The sequence below is a fragment of the Aphis gossypii genome, chromosome 3 (genome assembly GCF_020184175.1).
Source record: "Aphis gossypii isolate Hap1 chromosome 3, ASM2018417v2, whole genome shotgun sequence".
NCBI lineage: Eukaryota > Metazoa > Arthropoda > Insecta > Hemiptera > Aphididae > Aphis > Aphis gossypii.
This window is the reverse complement of record NC_065532.1, coordinates 11574130-11585525: the sequence shown is the minus strand read 5'-3', so window position 1 is coordinate 11585525 and position 11396 is coordinate 11574130. Positions and strand designations below refer to the sequence as shown.

At 27.5% G+C, this 11396-nt stretch overlaps 2 protein-coding genes across 2 annotated transcripts; one reads left to right on the top strand and one right to left on the bottom strand.

Annotated features, from left to right (window-relative positions):
• Window positions 1-3657: 3657 nt before the first annotated feature.
• Window positions 3658-6011, top strand: LOC114128806 (putative beta-carotene-binding protein). Its single transcript, XM_027993388.2, has 6 exons — window positions 3658-3849; window positions 4609-4701; window positions 4821-4959; window positions 5064-5197; window positions 5346-5495; window positions 5860-6011. The coding sequence occupies exons 1-6, from the start codon at window positions 3771-3773 to the stop codon at window positions 6009-6011; spliced, it is 747 nt and encodes a 248-aa protein (XP_027849189.2). The 5' UTR covers window positions 3658-3770.
• LOC114128807 (uncharacterized) lies at window positions 5588-10735 on the bottom strand. Its single transcript, XM_027993389.2, has 6 exons — window positions 10207-10735; window positions 9495-9587; window positions 8977-9160; window positions 8667-8800; window positions 6580-6729; window positions 5588-6448 (listed from the first exon to the last, which is right to left on the bottom strand). The coding sequence occupies exons 1-6, from the start codon at window positions 10301-10303 to the stop codon at window positions 6294-6296; spliced, it is 813 nt and encodes a 270-aa protein (XP_027849190.1). The 5' UTR covers window positions 10304-10735; the 3' UTR covers window positions 5588-6293.
• Between the last annotated feature and the right edge of the window lie 661 nt (window positions 10736-11396).

Sequence of the window (11396 nt, the reverse complement as noted above, 5' to 3'; positions counted from 1 at the left end):
TAATATCAAATATAATGTGTTTAAAAATTAACCTTGCATATATTAAAAATGAAGCTTTATTTTTCAATCATAGTGGAATAATTAATTAAAGTTTAGCAGAGTGCCAGTTATGAATTCATGGTTATAATTTAAATTTGATGCTAAATATTAATTAAACTAGCTTATAATTGAATACATAATATATTCTTAAAGATTGGATAGAATTATTAGATAAAATGTAAAAAAAACTTGTTCTTGACATTTTTCTGAGTGGTGTGTTTTCCTGAAAAATAGTATTTAGCGCTAATTTTAATATTTTTAATTGTGCTACATCTAAATATTAATTTTGGTAATTTACGATACTACATTAAATAAATGGAAATAATGGCATATACGATTTGTACTACACTTTTTATTTCCATGATTAAAATTTACAAAGATCACATAAGTTATTGCACTTGAAACGCAAATAAACAAAATGAACCACTCTATTTATATCACCATCAATTGGACAATTTTGATGAATTATAATTATTCCTTATTTTTACATATTTTATTATTAGCTAAAATATTTTTTATTTACATACAATGTACGTAGACTTACGTAACCTACAAATTACAATTTTAACAATTTTGTTTTTATAGCATCTATTATTTATATTAAAATTAACTTAACTGATAAATAATTTTAAGTGCATGTAAAAAATATGTTTAAAATCAAATGATTATTGATTATTTTAAAGCAGTTCAAATAGTAGTTTTGATAAGGTGAAAAATTGCTCAAATTCCAATAATATTTATTTAATTTTTTTTTTAGTTTTTTTTTTTTTACGAAAACTACAAAAAGCCAGTTTTTTCGTCCACACACTATATGTAATCTTAATACATTCTTATACTCACTTTTTGCTAAATCATCAATGCATAAATAACCATTATTTGAATACTATAAATTAAAAATTAATTTTAAAACATTTATACAAACTAGCTTTTAATAAATGTGCTATATTATTATAGATTTTCAAAAGACACGACGAGTTGAAAATTCACCATTAAATTTTATATTTCGAGTTTAAAATTGCTGTTCGTATTGAGCACATAAGCCGGTACTGTTTTTTTTTTTTTTTAATATTTCTTAATCTTTATTCAAACTCAATATTTAAAAAAGTAAAATTTATTGATCTTATATTTATAAATTTAACATGTAAATTCTTAATAATTCAATTCTATAAATAAGTTATATAACGGAAGATAATTATGAATCTAACATAAATTCATGTATCGTATATATTATACATGCGAATCGTTCTTATCTCAAGGTCACTAGTGGCTGCAAGTAATTATTCATTTCGTAAAAGCGTATAGTATAATTTCTATTAATAATAACGAGGCAGCAAAAAATAAAACCACCCCGACTATCACCACACTAGTCAATACAAATATAAATGATCCAAATAATCAATGAGAAATTAAACTAACAAAAGATTATAATTTTTCGATTCCAAGTGCAAAATCGACAACGATGTACTATATATATATGTATGTATATATAACTTGTCATAACAAACCGTTTTTAAAGTGATATTACAGAACAATGCCATCCATGATTCTCCTGTTCTGTTTTCAATCAAAAATGCGACTATTCTCGAGGAAAAAATCAAATTAATCCCTACTAAATGTTTTATACAGATTAAAATGTATTTGTTTTCTTGTCTAAATATCGGACTATTGCGTGATCTAATTATTCTGAATTATATAATATAATATTATATACTTTTTAATTTTTAGGAAAACACAGTTCAACTAAGTAATTCAAATTATTTTTTAAATAAAAACAATTAAAAATTGAATAGAGGTATAATAGGTACATACTAAATTTTTAGTTAATGATACATGTACATTGAATCTTCCTAACTTTTAACTTTCAGTAGTTCACAGTTATGTATTAGAATTGGCAGCATTATTGCTTTGAATTTTATAATTATTACATTTTATGATTGAGTTATACATAAGAACAATTCTCGAAAATAGTTACCATTCACATAGGATATAATGTTTAAATATTGGTACTTATAAGGACATATTCCCGGGTCGGCAATGCCATTCATAAATTACACTTAAAATTCATTGTAAAATTGGCAGCTGAAATACTATCAGTAGGTATACAGCCATTAGTTAAAATCTTAAACTTAAGTAAAATATTGTTTAAGGTCATAATAGTGTTTACACCTATGACTATCATTTATTTTATCCACAGTTATAAGACTAATGTGATATTATATGCAATTAAATTGTTGATCATTAAATATTAAATAATTGCTTGGATATGAAAGAAACAAAACACCAAATTAAATGAAATAAAAAGAGAAACTAATTGTTGGATAAACCCTAATCTAAGCCGCAAAGAAGAATCCGTCCTCAACAGATTTCGCATTGGTCACACCAGAATCACCTGTGGTTTCTTAATGACCAGAGAGTAACTCTCCCCCCCACATGGTAAACATACGAGGTACTAAACTATCCGTTAAATATTTAATAGCCGACCGCTTAAAGTATAATCAAGACCGGATTGAGCACAAGATACCATACAACCTTGACATTGAACTTGAATCCAATCAAGAACAAAATTTAAATATAATTAATTTTCTTAAGCAAACAGAATTATATAATGTTCTTTAAACAAAAAAAAAAAAAAATCGTTGTAAGCTAGTTGTTTTCCTATTCAGTATGATATTAATGTGTAATTAATATTGACCATTTATTTCTGATGTTAAATTTATTTTTACGATCAATAAAAAAAAATTTTTTTTGGACGAAATTACATCAAAAAAAGTTTTCCATAAGCTAAGAAGATGTTGTCTGAATGACGGTAACTATTAAATCAGTAAAAAAAAAAAAATCTATATTAATATTAAACTCTCTATGCTAATATCTATGTATATTATATATATTCAATAGTATGAGCAGTGAACTGTAAATGATTAATATTGTTCATTTGTTCAGTAGCAACATCTCTTCGGTGATTATTAGCGTTACGATACTACCTAAATAATATAATGATCGGACACTGTATTTAATTTATAGTAAATTAAAATGGTCTTACTAGTTAATTTGTGAACAATTATTTTAACTATATATAATCGATTACCTAAATCACCAACAAATAATATTTCGAACAAATTTATATTATTTATTGTGTATATCAGTAGCTAATCACGTTTACCGTTGTAGTTAAATGATAATTTTAACGTGTTGAATTTAATTATGCAACATAACATATTTTATTACTGAATATAAATTGTTCTTTGTCATTTGTTTTATATTTAATTTATGGTTAAAAAGCTGACCAGGAAGTTAGTATTTATGGAACAATCGTGAATCACACAACTGTCGTTAATTTTTTTTTTAACTTATTTTGAATAATTCTCATCGCGTTATTCAAAGTTTAAACATTATTTATTTGTTTGATATTATGTTTATAATGTAACTTTTTATTAGCCTTGAAATTCAATTTCCTTGAATTATATTTGTTAACGTCATCGTGAGAACTGATTCGATTAAATAACAATAATTATTAAAGACTAATCAATGCATAATTCTTAGGTACAAAAAGTTTAAGAAAATCGCAATTAAAACTGTCCTTAACCATCAAATTTTAAGCCTATATAAAAGCGACAGTTCAATTATATTTATCGGTTAGTATAGTAGGATACTAGGTCGTCCAAATCCCATTTACATATTAGTCGAAATATTTGAAGTTACTATTTGACCGGTATTGTATTCGTTCGGTAGAAATGGCAAATTCTTCGTATGCCACCATTATTATTATGGTTTTGTGTGTAAATAATGTTTTTTCAAAATTGAAGCCTATACGTAAGTTTTAAATTAGAGTAATAAAAAAATTATGTTATAAAACACGAGAATTATTATTGCTTAAATTTGTTTCATATAATAAAGAGTGTAGATTGTATAATTGTATTTTATGTTAATGGACCTAACCTAGCTAACATAGTTTTATTACATAATTCATGATTTAAATTATTTCTCATGCCACCTACCTTAATATTTTTTAAATATTTTACATGTTGTTCAATTATTTCCTCTATAACATTTTTTTTTTGTTAGAAATTAAAAGTTTAAAATTATTAGTTTTTAAGTATTACGAAGTTCATCGTACAACTTTTTTAACATATAAATTTATACTTAAATAGGCACTTAAGTTTTGGCACCAAAGTTTACTGATTATTCGATATCTTGGCAATCTTATTTTATGAGTCACTTATAGTTTGGTGTTATTAAATATTTTTTTTTGTTAATTCTCGAGTTAAATAGATAATATTTTACAATACTTTTATAGTAAAACACTTATTAATTTTTTCAAAAGTAAGTGATTTAGTGTTTTAATTTCATAATTGATAAATTACTAAAAATTTGTAAATTTGTTTATATCTTACTTTTTTTTAAAAATGATATCCTCTTAATTTTTAATACTCAAATAGGATTTAATAATTAAATATAAAATATGGTACAATTATTACCGACATACGTTTATTATGTAAAGTTAATCGTTAAACAATTTAAAATACCCAATGATCAAGAGTTGTTTTTAAAAAAAATTTTCATCGATTTTAGCCGATTACTTACATATTTGCCGCCGTTCAAATCCGGACATTCCAAAATGTATTATAGAATCAGCATATTCTTTAAGATCTAAACTTGCTGAAGGTAAATAATTAAGGTTTTTATAGTATTACTTGCTAATTGCACTATATTTTATACTTAGCACCTACTTTATAAAAACATCGAAAACACTATTTAAAATTTCATACGACCATTTATTTAAGGAATTCCCGAATTTGACGTTGCCCCTATGGACCCAATGTTGATTAATACACTTATTCCGACGAATGGAAACGGGTTGAAAATAGAGACCACCAATTTATTAGTCACTGGAACCAGTAATTTCACCATTACTCATCTCATGTAAGTATATATAATATATATTACCACACATACTTTTGCCCTTGTTCTGTATTGCATTAATGAGAATATGTAAATTTATTATTATCGGTCACTTTATGAATTAGAGCTGACATAGACAAACAGAAATATAATTTCCAAGTGAGATTCCCTCACATGCATGTAATGGGTAATTACAGTATCGATGGCCAAATCGCGAGAATGGTCATCAAAGGTCGAGGAGATTTCGATTTGGACATATGTAAGTATACGTTGTGATACTTTTGTAATAGGTTTATAATTCCTTTGTGTTAATGTATTGTCATGTCTGGGAGTTTTTTTTTTTTAATATTATGATTGCTTTTTATGGAGCTGCTTATTCAAAAATATTAAAGTGATTTGGATTTAAGATGGGGTGAAATGCAATGTATCGTTACTGGGAAACGTAATCGATATTGACGGTTTGAATTATATACGTTTCCATCATATATCGCTTAGAATCGCAATAAACAGAGGCAGTATAGAACTGAGAAATTTATTCGGCGGTGATAAAAACTTAGGTAAGTTTATTAAGTTGACTTTTAGATAAACTTGTTTATTCTGTAATACGTACAACTCATGGGCTGTGCAATAAAAAAATATTGAATACTCATTAAAACGTTTTAAATATTTTATTAAGTCATCAAATAAAGGTATTTATAAAAATAAACGTACATAAAATACTAATCAAAACTTATTTACCTAACTTATTATTGGTAATAAAAAAAATCCCATTATTATATAATCTGAAAAAATATAAAACATGAAGTACCTATATGATATAAAGAGATATTTAATATAAATAAAATATTCATCTAAATAAAAAATAAAGTATTTAACTTAAATCATATTTATAATTAATCTTTAGTATTGATTTTCTCTTAGGTGAAGTACTCAATTTGGCTATAAATGCCAATTTTGTTATGTTTTTCATGGAGCTCAGGCCAATTATTCAAAAAGTACTTGAAGAGTTCGTGTTAGACACTGTGGAAAAGCTTACGCAACACTTTACCTACGAACAACTATTTCCAGATTAACAATATAAAATCACCAATATTTTGTTTTTTATAAGTCTGAATACTAATGTTGTAAAATACTTTTTGAGGGCTAATTAATTGGCTATTTTTTTAACATGATTACATAAATTGGTAACAATATATATTATGTATATTTAAAAAAAAAATAATACATTTTATACGAATACATACGTTCATTACAGTTATTTCCTTAAGCTATTAAATACATAAAACAGAAAATAAATCAAGAATAAATACATTTAAGGTAAACCATTAGATAGGTATGGTATATAACATCGGACACTACTCTGTTACAAATATTTCCTCAATAGGTAAACCGGTCAAAATTTGATTTATCATAGAGAGCACCATTTTACCGGCTAGTTCTTCGATCATTGGCATCGTTAGTTTTCTTAACTCAGCTTTTTGGCTTTTTATCAAATCATTCAATGCTCTGTCTAAACATTTAAACATCATTCACAAAAGTTAGAATATTTTGATAAAAATACAATTTATAAAAAATAAGAATAAAACTACCAAGAAGATGAATATCAGTTATTAGTCATGCCATGACATTGTATTCACTTACTTAGGTTTTGATCTTTCTTGAACAAATTTTGAATCGATATTGAGTAATCTTTAAAGTCAACTTTGATGTCAATGCTGTCGAACAATAAAAGAGTCTCGGACTTCCTTTTAACCGTTTTGCCATTCAATGTAGCTTTGACTGCAATGTCAGCTAGAATATTACCATTTGATTTGTTTTAGTTAAACGATAATTAACCATAATATAATCATCTTATTATTATGTCAATAGTGTTCATCCAATATTTACAATAATATTAAATATTGAAAAGGCAATAAAAACATTGAGGGTTTTTTTTTATATATTTTTAAATAATATGCTATAATCACTAATTAGCAAAAAAAAAGTAAATCATTAGCTGACTAAAATGTTTAAATTACCATTTGGGATTATTATATTTCCTTGTTAACTTAACTATAGTTTAATTAATTCAAGGTTAAATATGGGTTCAAGGTTTGGTATAGTAAATTACTTTGCAGAAGTGGATGAATTATTTTGTAATTTGTACTTTTTACTGAATTAATTAAAAAAATGATCTCGTAATTTTTATTAATTATAAATTTTAAAGTGTTAATTTTTGTTTTTCTAAGTGGAAAAAAATAATTTAATCCATCTACTTAAAATTATTGACAACATTTTAAATGGATTAGACTTTAAAATAATAATAATACCGAACCTAAAATATTAAATAATTAAAATGATTGAAAAAAATAGAAAATATATACCATAAATACTTAGTATTTTGTATAATTTTCATTGTATTAACATTTAATTTAATTTTAAACCATGAAAAATTTAATTATTTTGTTTATTTATAATATATTATACCTATATGAGTTATATTAGTCATAAACAATTATGAAAAATAATATTTCTAATGTATATGTATATAAATAATGTTTAATTGAAAAAATTATTGATATATTAATACTCATTATATGTTCAAATTGTGGGAAAAAGTACTTTTGTACTGATTGAACAATATTTATTCAAACTAATAGGTAGTGAGATTTATTCCAAATCATTTTATACTAAATAGTAAAAGATTTCTTCAACTAAAGTATAATCATAATTATATTGAATTGAGTAAGATCTATATTTAATATATTTTTCAACTTAAGTTATTTCGCTATTCGTCAATGGTCAAAACTACCTTTCATTTAAGAAAACTTTTGTTGTACCTTTAATAGAAACCAAATAATTATGGTTATCATTTGAAAATAACGTTTATTTATACAACAATACTTAATTATTTATAATATTCTTAGCGATATTCTCAGTTATATATCTAAGAATTTATTAACGAGAAGCTAGTAAAAATAATGAATATATTAAACACCAAAGAGAACAAAATATTTTAAATACTTAAAAAACAGATATTGTATAAAAAACTGAGTGTATTTAAAAAAAGTTCAATCGATATACGTAAGTGTATTATTAAGTTCTGCTATGTTGAGTTTATTTTTATTATCAAATGTCTGTAACGAAAAAGTTATTGCGCTACTCCGAATTTTAACTTAAATTTTTCATTTTCGAAACCTATTATAGGTGGTACTAAAAGTATAAAATATAAAATATTATATGTATTAAATAATAAATTCTAAAAATATTTTTAAATTGATAAAGATGATACTTTAAACACAGTTTTTAAAGATAAATAATAAATTTAATAAAGTAAATTTATCTCGTTGATAATATCCTATACCTACAATAAATTAAATTATGATTATACTAAAAATATAAAATCATAATTTTCAACAAAATCACATTTTCTAATTTGAAAAGTAAAAATAAATTAGTAAGTCTACGAGTGAATCGTTTTACTTAAAAGTAGTATGGAACATAAGTATTATTCCTCTACAAAATATTTAATCGATAAATTAAACTCAATAGCATAATATTATTTTTGGGTTATTATTTGTAAAATTTAAAAATAGTGAAATGTATTTTAATGCAATTTAATAGTGAACTGCCATAATGGACGTATATTTGTATGGAATTTTTTTTTTAAGGAGACTTAATGAGCGTCCATCAACATAATAAATTATATAGAACAGTTATTTAAAAATAGTAACTATTTGATAACTCACTGGCATTTATGAATACAGGTCCTGTGCTTTTAATTGGCATATTAAACATAATTAAATTTACATCATACTCTCCTTCCATTTCAAGTTTTGGAAAACTAAGGTCGATGAAGAATTCGTTCTTATTGATATCCACCCTGTAAATAAGTTAATAAAATACAATACTTAAACTACTTTTTTTTGTATAATATATACAATTTTATACATTAAATGATGATATCATTAAAACCACACACCGATACACCCGGTATTTAATAAGTTTGATGGTTTTAAAGAATCATTTAACGTGATTTTCTTAGATTTTGATACTTACTTAAGGTCGTGAATATCGAATTCAGATGAATGATGAATAATTAAATTACGTGCAAATGCTTTGGATTTATCGGATCTTTGAACCGTGCCACCGAAAATAGTAGCACCTAATCCTTGGAATATTTTTAGATCAATTTCCGGAATGATAAATGGTTCCAACGTGGGTATGTTAAGTTCAGGTATACCTAAATTTGAACAATATTATTAAAAATTATGGAGGATGAAATCGAAAACCTATACAGTAGTATTTAACGGATATAAATCTATCTTAAACTAATTCAAATTAAAAAAATATTACATTATTACATTAATAAACTAATTACTCAAGTAGATATACTTAATTTATAGAATAAGTTTTATAAGCGTTATAATACTCAAAGTATTATGATTTATGATAATATGTTTTATCTTCAAGTAAAATGTTTAGGTCTATATAATCATGTGGTTTTAACTAAATTAGATTTGTATCGATTTAATATCCTCAATAATATTGTGTGTTTTTAATTATAATATAAGTACCTGCTTTGGAGTGCTTTAAAATATCCTTCATTAGGGTAGTCAAACATAAGCTTAATTTTGGGTCTGAAAGCTTGCATAACGTCGCGTACTTAGCTGAAATCATAAATTACATAACATGGTATTATAAATATGTTTAAAACCGATTGATTCGATATATATGTATTGTCCACTATACGCGTGTAGAAAATACGGGGTTCTATTTAAAAAAATCAAAACATATTTGATATTTTGTTCTCTTTTCAGGCGCCAAGGCAATAATGACCTTAAAACACATATTATGAGTATCATTATTGAACTGCTGTGACAAATGACGGTTTTTCATTTTCGGGTATCGAAAAATATATCATAAATAAAAACCCTACATAATAATATGATCTAATTATTATGTAGTTGTAGTTGCACTGGTAAACGGAATACTTCGCACAGACTTCCGGCCGGGGAATAGCACTTCGAGTATAACGCTCCCAGCCAATATCTGCACGATACGGAAAATATTTTAGCATGTATAGTTTTCTATTTATAGACAACACGTGTTAAACGGGCGAACACAAAACCGTGTCGGCGAAGGTGTGATCCCGAACAGTTTGTTCGAAAGTCTTTGTTTCGTGCTGGTCGCGAGTTTTAAGTCGGCCGACAATTCGAAATCGTTTCGACCGTCGTACATACGAATAGGTACCTATAGGACCTTTGCCCGCCGAACTCGCACACTTACCCAGTCTGCTGGTTTTCGCGGGCTTTGCCGCAGCCGCGCAGACGATGGCCGCCAGCACTACGGCTGTCATCACGGACTTGATAGTCTTGGAGTGCATGATGGCGATCGTGACGATATTGCAATAATAATATGCTATTTATAAGAGTGAAGTGTGTAATACGGACGCGGAAACGATCGGACGACGATCCACGCGAAAGACTTACTATCCCGGAATCGACGCGGGAAAACAAGACTATACCTACTCCACGGGACTGCTGCAGGTTGCGGATCGGAAACAACCCCGTAAACACCGGAAAACGAATTGCCGCCGTCGAGTGTGGTGTGCTACTGCAGTGTACGCGTATAATATCGCCTAATAAAAATATAATTCGACAAAAAAAAGGAATTATAATATTATATTATTACGATCTATAAGGGCACCTGAGCACACACACGACGACACGACACTGCGGCATCGACGGCTTTCGGCATCGGAGTGTTAGGCTGCCACCAGAAGACCGGCCATTTCAACTGCCGCAGAATCAGCCCGTACGCGTAAGCGCGCGACTTCGCGACCTTGGCAATCGCGCGTCGCCCGAGACGCCGGCGCGCGAGTTCACGCGCGAGAGCGAGAAAAACAAAACGAAAACGAAAAAAAAAAAATACTAAATTATTATAATAATAACGACCGGTACTCGCGCGATTATCGTCGTCGTCATCGCCGCGATAACATTAATTATTATTATAATAAAACAATTGTGCCACCCGCCCACTCGCGAGCATATACGTGAATTACGACGATAATGATACCCGCAATGCGCGCGCTAGTAACGTCTTCGTCGCGGTCGTCGTCGTCGTCGTAGCCCCTCGTGCGGGAAAAACCGTTTTTTACCGCACTTAATTTTTAATATATTTTCCTCCTCGCAGCCGATTCGCCCGAAACTCGTAAAATCGTTTGCCCGCGCGTTCCGTCGCAGGACCGTATAATTTTCAACGCGCGCGAATTCTTTCGTACCAAAACGCGTCGTAATAACAGGCAATTATGAAACCGGTTGTTACGTACAGAGACGTTAATAGTCGTAGTCGTACTCGCTCGACAATATCTGCAGACACGACATGATAATATATAACAAAAAATAATAACATATTTTCGTCGTTATTGTTGTTGTTGTTGTTGTTTTCGTATAGTGGCGTTCTCGGGAAATCCGCTG

Excerpts from the sequence above, each read along its gene's own strand:
- LOC114128806 (XM_027993388.2), top strand. The coding sequence starts at position 3,771 with ATGGCAAATTCTTCGTATGCCACCATTATTATTATGGTTTTGTGTGTA. Across the intron at positions 3,850-4,608 it reads TTCAAAATTGAAGCCTATAC|CCGATTACTTACATATTTGC; the intron begins GTAAGTTTTAAA and ends CATCGATTTTAG. Across the intron at positions 5,198-5,345 it reads AGATTTCGATTTGGACATAT|ATGGGGTGAAATGCAATGTA; the intron begins GTAAGTATACGT and ends TTTGGATTTAAG.
- LOC114128807 (XM_027993389.2), bottom strand. The coding sequence starts at position 10,303 with ATGCACTCCAAGACTATCAAGTCCGTGATGACAGCCGTAGTGCTGGCG. Across the intron at positions 8,801-8,976 it reads TTCGATATTCACGACCTTAA|GGTGGATATCAATAAGAACG; the intron begins GTAAGTATCAAA and ends ACTTATTTACAG. Across the intron at positions 6,730-8,666 it reads ACCTGTATTCATAAATGCCA|CTGACATTGCAGTCAAAGCT; the intron begins GTGAGTTATCAA and ends GTAATATTCTAG.